The sequence below is a fragment of the Dipteris shenzhenensis genome, chromosome 28 (assembly GCF_047967505.1).
Source record: "Dipteris shenzhenensis isolate YYH24624 ecotype China chromosome 28, Dip_SZ_1.0, whole genome shotgun sequence".
Lineage (NCBI taxonomy): Eukaryota > Viridiplantae > Streptophyta > Polypodiopsida > Gleicheniales > Dipteridaceae > Dipteris > Dipteris shenzhenensis.
The window spans coordinates 6,503,379-6,517,155 of record NC_141623.1 but is presented as its reverse complement, the minus strand read 5'-3'; the positions used below and the strand labels follow the sequence as shown (position 1 = coordinate 6,517,155).

The 13,777-nt window shown below is 43.7% G+C and overlaps 1 protein-coding gene across 3 annotated transcripts in view; it reads left to right on the top strand.

Moving 5' to 3' along the window:
* Nucleotides 1-13,777, top strand: part of ATZW10 (centromere/kinetochore protein, putative (ZW10)) — a 56,651-nt gene that overhangs the window by 30,348 nt on the left and 12,526 nt on the right. For 2 of the 3 annotated variants that reach the window (XM_087399942.1, XM_087399941.1), the window contains exons 9-13: nucleotides 6,337-6,465; nucleotides 6,566-6,643; nucleotides 8,192-8,350; nucleotides 8,493-8,658; nucleotides 8,823-8,905. In XM_087399942.1, coding sequence (XP_087256068.1) covers nucleotides 6,337-6,465; nucleotides 6,566-6,643; nucleotides 8,192-8,350; nucleotides 8,493-8,658; nucleotides 8,823-8,905 — 615 coding nt within the window. Of the gene's footprint in view, nucleotides 1-6,336; nucleotides 6,466-6,565; nucleotides 6,644-8,191; nucleotides 8,351-8,492; nucleotides 8,663-8,822; nucleotides 8,906-13,777 lie in introns of all 3 variants that reach the window. The other variant, XM_087399943.1, reaches the window with a different exon arrangement.

Below are 13,777 nucleotides of genomic sequence, written 5' to 3'. Positions count from 1 at the left end.
GCAGTAAAATCACAACTCACCAAGCCTTGAAAACTCGAACCAAGTCCTCAATCGCCAAGAGGACATAGTAGCCAATGCCCAATTGCATTCTCAGCCAAAGAGGAGTGCAAAGGCATGAAGAAAGAGCATTTACAAGAGCCGACCAGCAAGAATTCCACTGAAAAATGCGAAAAGAAGCACTTCTATCACGAAGAAATGGGAGTTCTTGGGCTCAAAAGAAGCGTGCTTCAGAGAGGAATGCATTGAGAAGGTTTTGGAGAAGTTTCATTGCCGGAAAGTCCTCCAAAACTGAGAAAAACAAGTCAACCAGCGCGTGGGACCACTCGAAATTCAACAGAAAGCTGTAGCTTTGCAAGAGGAGAGGCCCAGGAGGCGGTAGAAGCAAAAAGGTCCAGAAAAAGCCACTTTTGCAAATTCGACCAGCAAAAAAAGTGCTCAGCTCTGCCCCTTCTACCAAATGCACGGAGGGAAAAGCATGTCACTACGAAGGGGAGGCAGAGGGGAAGCCATCGGGCCAAATGGAAGTCGAGGAATCCAAACAGGTGAGGAGTTATGAAGAAAAACGGAATTCAGCTGAAGGAGGCTGAAAAACCAGTCCAAAATCTCAACAAAGGGAGAAGATGAGAGAGAAAACCAAACACGTGAAGTTTAGAAGGCTCAGGAAGGTCCAGGAATGGCAAAGGAGCATGTAGAAGGTACTAGAGCCACCTGGAACTCTAGGGGGGGCCACTGAAGGTACATGGCCCTCTAGGGGGCCCATTAAAAATGCCACATCATTATTTTCCAACAACCACTCTTTTAATTCCTTGGAATGCCTTTGGGCCTAGGGATTAATTACGCTTATGTGCTAGGCACCATGCCGCGTTTAATTACACATTATTAAGCCCATGCTTGGACTTTTAAAACCAACGTTGTCATGGTCTTGTAGTACATTAAAGTACTTAGAATTTCATGCCCCCGTGACATACCCCACTCTTGAAACAGCAAACCACAGTTTGCTGCCCCAAAACACAGGAGTGAGCACGAAATATAGCATAAAAGAGTATACAAGAAAGCCGCAGCTATAGTATACAGAGACAGTGAAAATATGGCTAGGAGAGGCATGCATCCATCCATATACACTGCTCAAAATCTATGTGATCCTCAGCGATCAATAGTCAAGATGCATCAATATCATGAAGTCTCACAGCAGAAATACTGTGAGCTCAGTATCTCGGATGAAACATACAGTATCATCAAGCGACCTCATGAAATTAAGGTGAGCCTGTCTGTACTGAGGGAGTGGAGGTGCTATCCCCCTCTCGAACAGCAGGTAATGCTCCAGACGCTCGCTCTGCTAAACTACCAGTAGGAGCCCGGCAGTCGGCTTTAATTGGAAAGCATCAAGGTAAAGCTGCAATATCCCAGGTGAATCTACCAGTTCACCTTCCTCCATCCATTTCGCATCAAGTGATGGGTAATTTTGAAATTTTACCAAGTAGCAACGGATAACTTTACCCTTGAGCTTTCTATCTCTGTGTGCCAGAATCTGCTCTGGGACCAAAAGTTCATCATGTTCTTCCACTTCAGGCTGCATCTCATCAGGTAAATCCTCGGGAATATCTCCATGATATTGCTTTAATAAGCTCACATGAAAGGCATTATGTATCTTCCAATGCGGAGGCAACTTCAACCTGTAAGCTACCTCGTTTATCTTTTCAGAAACGTGGAAAGGACCATAGTAATGTATGTTCAGCTTTGTGTACAACCTTTCCTTGCCTTTCTTATTTTTCAGCCTTGCCTTCTGAAAACGCAGCAAAACCCAATCACCTTCTGTGAATACCAATTCCCTGCGGTAACAACCGAGGTGCCTTCTGCCTGTTGGACTTTACTTTCTGACAAACCATGCATGTTCTCACATATTCTTCCACATCTTTCCTCAAAGATGGCCAATAAAAGTATTGCTCCACTGCTGTAATTGTTGCTGTAATTCCCCTATGTCCTGCATATGGAGGAGCATGACTTTCCATTATGACTTTCTATCGCATCTGATCAGTGACATAGAGTCGTCCATGCATCAAAATGAAACCCTCTTTCAACATATAGTGATCATGCCTTTGACCATCACAAAGCTGATCATAAATAGTTGAAAAATCGGCATCATTAACATATTGATCTTTCATCACATCTAACACATTGTTGTAAGCAATGCTCACTGCTGAAACATTGGGTTTCTTGGAGACTGCTTCAGGCTGTGGTTTCTTGGAAAGTGGATTAGCCACGACATTTTTGTTACCCGGCACATGTACAATTTGAAAATGAAACATTGAGAGGAAGTTAGCCCATCTCATGTGCTTTTCAGATAATTTTCTCTGCGTGAAAATATCTAAGTGACTGATGATTTGTCTGCACATAAAAATCAGCTCCAAGAAGGTAATGTTTCCATGTGGTCAAAGCATGTATCACTGCTAACATTTCCTTCTCGTATGTCTGCAAGTACAATTCAGCATCTTTGAGAACTCTACTCTCATATGCAACCACTCTGCCATCCTGCATCAAAGTGCCTCCTATGCTGTTCCCACATGCATCACAAGTTACAGCAAAGGGTTTTGCAAGATCTGGCAAGATAATAACGGGTTCAGAACACAACTTTTGCTTCAGCTCTTCAAAAGCTGCATTTTCTTTTGGTCCCCACCGAAACGGTACAGCTTTCTTTTGTAAAGCATGCAAAGGAGAAGCAATTTCTGCAAAGTACTTTATAAACCTCCGATAGTATGAACACAACCCAAGAAAGCTTCTGACTTCATGCAGATTTTTCAAAATTGGCCAACTCCTTATGGCCTCAACTTTTGCAGGATCCATCTTGACTCCATCCTCTGACACTATATGACCGAGAAAATGAATCTCATGCATCTCCTGCTCATTTTTAGAGAACACAATGATGTCATCGAAGAAAGTGCCCACAAACTTTCTGTGTGCTCTAAAAATTATGTCCATCATTCTATTGAAAGTGGTAGGTGCATTAGTCAAACCAAAAGGCATCACAAGGAACTCATATAAGCCAAATGAAGTGCGGAAGGCAGTCTTGTAGACATCTTCAGGCCGTATCCTTGTCTGATGGTATCCACTTTTAAGGTCAATACGACTGAACATTGAGGAACCTTCCAACCGATCCAAAATATCATCAATGTGTGGAATTGGAAAACGGTTCTTAATTGTGACTTTATTCAAAGCCCTATAATCAATACACATTCTTCAACTGCCATTCTTCTTTTGCACAAGCAACACATGGGAACAGTAAGGAGAATTACTTGGCTGTATTAATTCCTTTTCCAAGAGTTCCTTCACTTGTGACATTATCTCTTCGTGTTGTGCCTTACTGACACGATAGGGAGGTATATTAGGCGGTGAGCTTCCTGGAATTATATCAATTTGATGATCCTCGGGCCGCTTGGGAGGTAATTCTTGAGGAAGTGCATCTGAGAAACAATCCTGAAAATCTGAAATAAAAGTAGCCCTTTCTCTATCTAAAGCAGAAAGAGTAGAGCCTTCTTGAACTGGTTGGCTGTCCTCTTTGACAAAAATCAAGTACGCTGAAATATGACGCTTTATTACATTGGAAATACAAGAAGCTGAAACTACAGGGATGGACTCCCCTTTCAACTTTACATCAAGTACATGATTTTTGCCTCTATGAGTTAAAGAAATCTTCTTGTTTCTCATCTGCACATCAGCCCCCACCCTGTACATCCAAAGCATCCCAAGCAAAGCATCACACTCTGGCAAAGGCATAATGTAGAAGTCCTCTGCATCCTGATATCCTTGGATATGCATCCTCAACTTGCCAATGATAGGAGTGACAGGTGTGTTGAGTTTAGGGTTGGCCATATCACACATGCCGGATGGCCCCATTTCCTCAGGCTTGATGCCAAGCCTTCCTGCCATAACAGGAGTTATGAAATTCGCCTTTGCCCCAGAATCAAAGAAAAACAAACAATTCTGATTTCTGATTTTTCCCCATGCTCTGCACATCTCATGCTTTTTCGTTTCTTCTTCATCATGTGCATGTGGCAAACTCCCAATCACATTTGGAAGAAGTCCTGTGGAAGGTTTAGGCCTTTTGCCCTTCCGATCAGCCTGTTTATCACCATTCTTATCATCATCTGACCTGTCTCTTTTCTTGAATGGGCAATTATAAGAGTGGTGTCTCTCTCCTTTGTATATAAAACATTTGTTTTGCTCCATGAGTGACTTTTTCTCTTCATCAGATAACTTGGTACGGGGTTGTTTATTAGGCTGTCCACGCCTTTGACCAGCTTTGAATTGGGCTTTTCCTCCCTTTTGAAACGGTCGTTTGCCATAATTTTTATTTTCAGATTTGATGTCCTTATCCTGGTGTCTGGCAGCCCATTTGTTGTCTTCTTTCTTGCTGTCCATAAAGCCCAAATTCTTCTCCTCCATCCATGCATATGCTGTCCTTGCATTCTCAATTAATTGAGTCATAGAACCCACCTTGGTTTTGATGCAATAATCACGTAGCTCACTAGGCAATCCACAATAGTACCTCTCTATTTGCTCTTTCAAAGAAACATGCCTGTAAGAGCTCAATGGCAGCAAAACATCCCAAAACCTTTGGGTGTAATCATCAAGATTCTTGCAAAGTTTGTATGACAAGTCATGCCAGTGTGAAAGTACTTCAACTTCAAAAGTTGGAGTAAGCCAAGTAGAAGAGAACACTTGCTTAAATTCCAGCCAAGTAGCAGGTGCATCTCCATGAAGCATAAGGTTGGTGTACCACTTAAGTGCATTGCCTTTCAAAAATGTGGCGACCTTCCTCATCTTGGATGCTTCTGTAAACAAACCCCCAAGAAATGCAGCATCAAACTGTTGAAGGAATGTGAGGGCTTTGTACCTATCCTATACTCCATTATATGTATCAAACTTGACATGAGAACCACCATCCTTAAATTCTTTATATACATTTGATATTGGCTGTCCCAAAGATGGTTGTATATTTGCAGCATTCCCTTTACTAGGGAGAGCCATGCTTGGCTGAACATTAGGCATGGGAGCATATGCTATGGCTTGCATGCGTGGCTGCATTCCCACATTGTCATACATGGCTTGCTTTCTATGCCCAATTGGCGGTGAAATCAACATAGCATCAAAGCTAGAATCTATACGAAAATAGGGGAAGACATTACTATTGCACTTTTGTACGTATATGATCTGGTTGTCACTGGAAGCAATGATAGCTTCATCAAAAGGTTGAAAAGACTTATCTTCTGTAGAGTTCGACATGAAAGATCTTGGACTTATGGACTATTGTCTTGGAATTGGGTTCTGGAGAGATTCAGATAGCACCTTCATGGGTCAGCTAAAGTGTGTGACAGTCTCCTGAAGAAGTTTCATATGGAAGATTGCAAGATTGCAGCCACTCCCGTATTGTGCATGTGTACGTGTGTAGCCAATCACAATCGTCGTTTGTGTGTGAGCATGTGTACTAGCCAGCCATTCGCAATCGTTGTGCATTGAGGGAAGTACTCTGCATGTTGTGAGGGAACTGCAGAGCTCCATCCAAACTCTGATGAACAGTAATGGGATACAGATCCAAAGGCGCTGCAGCGGACTGAAGGACGTATATGGGCGGCACGCAAATGAATCACCTCAACACACAGTGGTAAGGTGCCTATATGAACAAAAGGCTTTAGTGGCAGAAACGTTTTGATGTGTGATATCTGTCAGATAGGCTGGAGTCACAGGTACATCAGATTGTGTTGAGGTAAGCAAATTGACTTAGATAAAGTGTATGGAGCCACTGGGTATATCTCCTAGGTACACCAAGGTATTTTACCGAGGCGTAGAACTTAACCCAAAGTCATCTTCAATTGGTGTTATTTGGGCATAAAAATACTTGTGTGTGTTTCCAATGTGGCAATATGGGAAAGCTTGCCACTTATAGTGGTTGTTTTCTTTTATTATGAGTCTTTTTAACTTCCAAGTTCTTTAGGTAGGATGCACAAAGGATTTTGATTATTAGTCCTATCTATGTTTGCACATATGTCGAACACCTAGGCATTGATGATTCCTCTCTCTTACTTGAGCATAATGTAGGATGGACTGTTACACATGATTCTCTATAAAAAAAAGTTCAAGCAAATTGAGTTTAAAGAGGAGCAATTAACAAAATTTGGTCTGTGGGTCCTGATGCTGGTTTCAAAATGAAATATCAATTGAGAGGGCATTTGTTATCTATGCCACATGCTTTATTTTGGATTTATTTGCAAGGTTGTTGGAAATTTCATTTTGCCTGTTTTGACTCTTATAAAAGTTCTTTCAGTGGTGCTTCATGTGCAGTATAGAGAAACACTCCCTCTAAAGCTGAAAGAAAGATTTGTAGTTGTTGATTTAGCTCTCCTTTTTCAAGGAATAGCAGCTGATACTCTTGAGCAACAGCTTCAGATCATTAGGTCTAGCCTTGATCAGGTATATATTCTCGGATTGAACTGTGCTATTCTTGTCTTGCATTAAGGTGACCTTCGCAGAGAGGGATTTTGATTATATCTTAATTCACTGTGGCTTACAGGCTCTCGATCAGGGGAATGGGTTTCAGAATACAAATAAAATCCAAGCTTATGAGATGGCAAGCCTTGCCATTGACCAGGTTAATTCTGAATTCTCTTTCTACTTCACATTTCAGCCTCTTTTTTTTATAGTGAAGGTTGACTATTATGTTATAATATGAGGAGGTTGTGTGCTGCTCTAGATTTTCTTGCCTGAAGACAGAGTTAGCCCCTTTTATCCATGTACAAATCATTTTGTGTGCTAGACATGGTTTTACGGCTGAATTTAGATTCATGTGTGAATCAGTGAAGATAATCATGGTCATATGACTGGCATTGAGGCTCCTTACCTTTGTTTACCTTGTGATCAGAGGCTGTGCTATGGAGTGTTTATTGTCTTCCTCATGAAAACTTGTTTTGCATGCACCGGGGGAGTGGGGGGAGAGAGAGAGAGAGAGAGAGGTTTACGTCTTCGGGAGGCCTAGCAACCATATGAGACAAAGTACAATCAAAGTAACTAATACAAGCCATTGTGGGCTGAGGCAAAGGGCTTGTTACGGCCCTTGTGGAGTGCTATACTAATACTAATAAGCTTGAAGCTCAAAACTCAAAACTCAAAACTAGTACCAGTAGTCAAAATACATAGCCAGGTGCCATGGTGGCTCTCCGGTGAGCTGCAAAGATATCTCGTATTGATATTCGTTGAATTTTCTCTCACTGTGGCAGGGGGTGTGGTCTCCGCGATCTCTATATTCGACAAGCAAAAACCTCAGCTCAGACGGTTCCCTCTAAGGAGAGATGAGATAGGCTGGACCTCCATCGTACGTGGTCTGGTCATACTCTGCATCGTGCGTGGTCTCTGTCTTTGGCTCCGCCGCTCCACGTCGTGTCTTCTTGTTGATCCACTCTGCTCTTACTCCTATATGCCACCATGCCCTAGGGCTGACTCAAATGCATAGAAATCGGTGACATGTTGCTGTGCCACCATGCCCTAGGGCTGACTCAAATACATAGAAATCGGTGACATGTTGCTGTGCTCGATCTATCTCTACCCCTACCTCTTGGTGTTTGGTTTGTCTCAGTAGGCTCTCTCAGTGTTGTTGCATCTGAATCATATAGAGGCCAACGCAGACTTGGTCATGAAAGTGGATCAATCACGAGAGTGGCCCAAAACCAAGCCCCTCCCGAAAGAGACAATTGTAGTGTCCACGGATCTCATAGTAGATCGGGCAAATGCTTCTTGGTCTCCAGCTCCTCTAGTGTGCATAACCTGCAGATCTGCTGATCTTCTGGTGTGCTTGCGGCTCTCCCTGTCTTAATTCTCAGTTGTTGGGACGAGACCCGCATTTGCCCAGTGGCTATCCTCAATGCATGTGAGTCTCCTCTGTGCACTAGGTATTGGGGTTTGACAATCACTCCATCCTCTGATACTCTCAAAAAGCGATCGTGGTAGAACCGGGTCTTGGTGGGGAACTCCTAATCCCCTCCCAAAGCCTGTCATGTATAGAGCTAGGGGAGGGGGGGGGGGGGTCCTTGCTTCTGATGTTGAATGTTTACAAGTAACAGCTAGTTGCACTTGTTCTTGAAGAAGCCTTGGCTTGATTGACTCTGTAAAAAAATATAGTGTGAGTTGAATGGATGGACTACAGGTAGTTTTTCTGCTGGAAAAGGTTCGTATGATTTGGCAAACAGTAATGGGAAGCAGTATATACACAAAATCAATGGGATCATTGCTGAATTCAGTCTTTGAACGGTTGGCATCTGAGATTCTCGACCTGGACGACATGGATATGAAGGAGACTGAGCAGGTGTTATTCCTCCTCTCTTCCCCCCCCCGGGGTGGGGAGGTCGCAGTTTGTTTCTATGTATATCGAATTTGTGGTGTTATCAGCTTTGCAAATTACCACTGTTTCAATTTTGGTACTTAATCATTGTCTTGGTTGATATTAGCTTCGTAGATTGATCTTTTCCCTAGAGGAAAGATTGCTTCCAATGCTGCAAAGCTTAGTCAGTGATGCTCCTGAGAACCAAAACAAATCAAACAGAAGATCTCAGAGTCCACTGAACCAAATAGGAGAGTTGGTTCCAAGCTGGTGTAAACTTTTGCGGCTCGCAGGCAAGTATGCAATTCTTTTCATGACGGGTTCCAATAGCATCTCAGTGCTGTTGTTTTAGAATAGTTGTACATGCTGATTATGAAGGGAAAAGCTCGCTTCTTATTGAAAAAATTACTGCTTTTGCTAACTTAACCGGTTTGCTTTTAATGTCTCTTTTTTGCAGAGCTTTTGGACATGTCCTTGATAGCCATCACTCAAGCATGGGAGAGTGGCAACTTAAGCGTGTGTGGATTTTCTTCCATTGAGGTTGTTATTGGAAACTCCTTGTCGCCTTCATTACATTGCAAGTTTGGTAAGACTGTTTATATATTGTCCTAGCAGGAGTTGGAATCTGTATGCTGGGGTTGTAAAAGTAGCAGGGAGGGTAGGGCAGGAATCCCATGTAGACAGAAAGGTTGGGCTGAATGCAAGGCTGGTATCAGAATCTCCTGATACTCTTTCAAGCGCAACCCCCCCTCATCTGAGGTGGAAAAAGGATGTTCTACTAAAGGCTTTGAAAACAATACGAAGAATCAGCTATGCGTGAGCCCCTGAAGGAGAATCCTGGTTGTCTTTTCTGGAAAAAAAAGAGAATCTTGGCTGTCTTGTAGCTTGCTTCTCCAGGTCATGGCTCATCGGTTATCATAAGCCGGAAGTAGGTGCAAACACTCAGTACGGTGGGCTATACAACCAGTGGCATGAGAATGTAGAAGTTACGTGCAGGCCATGCCGTGCAGAAATGCTCACAATGCTTGGTGGTCTTCCTGGAACCCTTTGTGCCTTGCTTTCAAATTGCACACAAGGAGAAAATAGTGTTTATCCATATATTGAAGAGAGTGGTGGCAAGATGAACGTGTTGCCTGAAGGCACATGGTGGAGAGGGAGAGACAGAGAGGGTAGGCTAGGGAGAGAGATATTGATACTCAAAGAGAGACGTAATGAAATGGAAATGAAATAGCAATAGCAATGAACCAAAATGAAAGTACTCACTTGTAGACCAAAGAGCTTGTAGGCTTGATAAGTACAACTCTTATATAGAGCCCACACACGTGGCATGCATAGGACACACTAGACTAAAACTCACACTTGAACTCACTAGAACACACTAAACTGACTCAACTTGACTTCATGTTCTAACACCCCCCCATGTAGGCAAGGTGAGAGACTACTGGAATGGAACCAAGGACAGAACATGACAATGACGGAATCTCTTACGCTATGCAATGTCAGAACTAGACATGGCTCCCATACTAACTCAGAGGCTGAAGTCTGAGCATGGTTTAGAGGTCGGATTGAGCACTCACATGGCTTGACGTCCCAAACATGACTTAGAGGCTCATGTCTCAGCATGGATGCATTAATAACTCAGTGGTCTAGGAAACCAATGCACCAAATCTTGGAACTCACATGCCAGGCCTGATAATGAGACCCTATCAAAGCCAATACATGGCTCCCATAGTACATCCCCCTCTTGGCTCCAGGGACTAATTAGGGACATGAAGCCACACACCATAAATATAAAAGCAATACATCATTTTAGGAGGACTATCCAAGGCAGAGGACCTTTAGACTCAACACACATCATTTATTTCATTCATTTTTGGGAAACAACCCAGGGTAGAGTACCCAAATATTACTTACCATTATCTATTACTTCAGAGAGTGATAGATCATGCAATAGAACAGATAAAGCTCGTCGGTCAGGTCCAGTAGATGTGGCATAAAGATTCTCGAGCTTGGCTTTGATCTCTGTGGCTGAAGCATTGAGGTCACTGCTGACGATGATCTCAAGGTCAAACTGGCAAACTACCGGCGGTTAGTTGCTGAATTTGCCACAACTGGTCCTCCCAAATCCGAGGATGACCAAGTTACTTTCTTTTTGAACAATCTCCCGGCCAAGTATTTTAGTTTTATGCAGCAAATCATTTCTCAACCCTCCCTTCCTACTTTTTATGAGTTCGAATGTCAACTTTTGCGTTATGCTCGTCTCTACTCTCAGGTCCACCAAAAACATAGTGTTCCTGCTTCAGAGGGGGCTCTTCTCTCGGGGATTCAAAAAGATCAACTCAGCTCTGGGAAGCCCTCTCCCACTCCTAACTCCAATAACTCCTTTGGTATTAAACCCGCCTAGCACAACCTTCCCAAAAAGAATCGGTTTTGTCAGCATTGCCAGAAAGTTGGGCATGTTGATGACGAATGTCGCTCCAAAGCCAAAGGCATTCTTCCACAGCCCCCCACCACGACTCCTCTGCCACCTCGTTGGTGCCCTAGGAGTGGTCCTCCTCCACCTAACGCTGGTCTTTGGAGACCACAGGGCCATGTCACTAATCATTTCACCCCATCCCCTCCTTTCATAACTCCCGAAGGCCTGTCTGACTGGTCCACTGGAGATTCTCTAGACTTCACTTCTCAAGCCTTGATCCATATCACCGAGCTTGACTCCTCCCCATCCATATCTGGATCAGCATTTCATACTCTTCCATGTGGCTCTAAAGCCCCTTGGATTGTGGATAGTGGAGCCACTCATCATATGACCCCTCATCATGATCTCTTCATTTCTCGCCAACCGGCAACAGGGGGAGTCCGTTGTGGCCATAACTCTGTCGCTATTCATGGCGTTGGTTCAATCACATTTGATACCGACAAAGGCCCCAATCTTGCTCGATTGGATCAAGTGTTTTATGTCCCCCAATTAGGGGTCAATCTTCTTTCCGTCCATCAACTTTGCCTTCTTGGTCGCGCGGTGCTATTTACAAAGATGCATGTCGAAATCATAGATGAGACATCGGGACTCCTTTTAGCTCGGGGCGAAGCCCAACCTCATGGTCTGTACCTCATAACTCAATTTCTTGAGACTCCCTCCAATACCGGCTCTAAGTTTCATCGGCTTCATGGTCTTGCTACCTTGAAAGATCCAACTGACACAGAACGATTATGGCATTATCGTCTGGGACATTTGTCCTATGACTCTTTATATGAAATGTCTTGGGATCATCTGGTTGATGGCCTACCTAAATTATCGCGAGCCAAAGATATTTGCCGTCCATGCCAATTAGGCAAACAAAGCCGAACTCCTTTTCCTTCTCATTCCACTTCTCGAGCCAGTGAGATATTGCGTCTAATCCACCTCGATATTAGTGGCAAATCTCCTGTTCCTTCATTGAATGGCTCACAATATTTCTTCTTAATTGTGGATGATTACTCTCAATATCAATGGGTGTTCTTCATGAAAGAGAAATCTGACACTTTTTCCTTCTTTGCTACTTGGGCTCGATTGGTCATGAACCAAACGGGAAAGCCTATTGGGATTGCTCGTAGTGATAATGGTGGTGAATTCATTTCCCATGAATTCACTCACTTCCTTCACGAGTATGGTATCCAACGCCATCTCACATCTCCCAATTCGCCCTCCCAAAATGCTCGTGTCGAACGGAGACAACGCACAGTCATGAACATGGCACGTTTCATGCTTTTTGCAGCCGAGTTGCTTGAACGTCTCTAGCCAGAAGCTGTGAATACTTCTGTCTATCTCCTTAATCGTTGCCCTACTCAGCCCATCCCGAACATGACGCCTTTTGAGGCCTTCTATGGCTACTGACCCTCTATTTCTCATATCCGCATCTTTGGACGCCGGGCGTACACTCATACTCCCAATGATGCTCGCGGTAAACTAGAACCTCGTGCTGAACTTCTACTTCTCGTTGGCTACTCAGCGGAAGCCAAAGCTTATCGCTTATTTGATCCTCGCACAAACAAAGTTGTTGTTCGCCGTGATGTGGTCTTCAATGAAAGAGATGTTCTAAAAAATTCCTCTATTCTCTCTGCTGATGTGCCATGGAAACATGAGCTTGAGAGCATTGATCGCAATGAGACCTGGATTTTGGTCGATCGACCCAGTCACAAAAAGGTCATAGGAACCAAGTGGATCTTCCGAACAAAACTCAAAGCCGATGGAACACTGGACAAGTACAAAGCTCGCTTAGTAGTGCAAGGATTTCGCCAAAAACATGGTATCGATTATGAGGAAACCTTTGCACCTACTGCTCGATTAACATCCTTTCGCCTTCTTCTCGCCCTAGCCGCTCATCACAGCTGGTCTATCTATCAGATGGATGTCAAGAGTGCCTTTCTCAATGGCTACCTTGATGAGGAAGTCTATGTGGCTCCCCCACCAGGTTTTTCTCCTCCTGGCCATGAAAATAAGGTATTCCGTCTCCGCAAAGCTCTTTATGGGCTTAAACAAGCACCTCGGTCGTGGTTCCACCGAATAGACACCTTCCTCAAAACTAATGGGTTTCATTCCACTCCTTTTGATCCCGAATTTATATATACATCAATCTTCAGAGGGGGTTTGCTTTATCTTACTTTACGTAGATGATCTTTTGCTTTTGGGCTCTACCACCACCACACTTCAATTCATTAAAACTCAACTCAGCACCACATTCGAGATGACCGATCTCAGTCTTCTCTCCTATTTCTTGGGCATGGAAGTTGTTCAGCATTCTGGTGGCATCTTTGTTTCTCAACAGAAATATGCTCTTCAACTCCTTGATCAGATCATTCCCCACGAGCCTAAGCTAGCTGCCACTCCCTTGGATCCCACAACCAAGCTCTCAAAATACTTGGAGTCTCCTCCCTTTGATGAGCATCTCTATCGTCAGGTTGTTGGCAAGCTGCTCTGGCTCATTCACACTGGTCCGGATCTTTCTTACTCAGTTTCCATTCTCAGTTAGTACTTTAATGAACCCAAGCACACTCATTGGCATGCATGTATTCGTATCTTGCAGTTCATACGTGGTACTTACTCTTATGGTTTACATTTCAAACCAGGACTAACACTACAGGGATACACTGCCGACTGGGCTGGCGACTCGGACAATCGCCGTTCTCATGGCGGCTACATTTTCTCGTTCAGCTCAGCACCTGTTTCTTGGTCCAGCCGTAAACAAGAAACTGTTGCTGGATCTTCTACTGAGGCTGAATACTGGGCCTTGTATGATTGTACCACAGAGGCCATATATCTCCGGCAGTTTCTGGTAGAGCTACACTTTCCTTGTACTGAACCAACGATCCTCTACATCGACAACAAAAGTGCCATCGCTCTCGCCGGCAATCCCATTTTTTCCAACCGCACCAAAC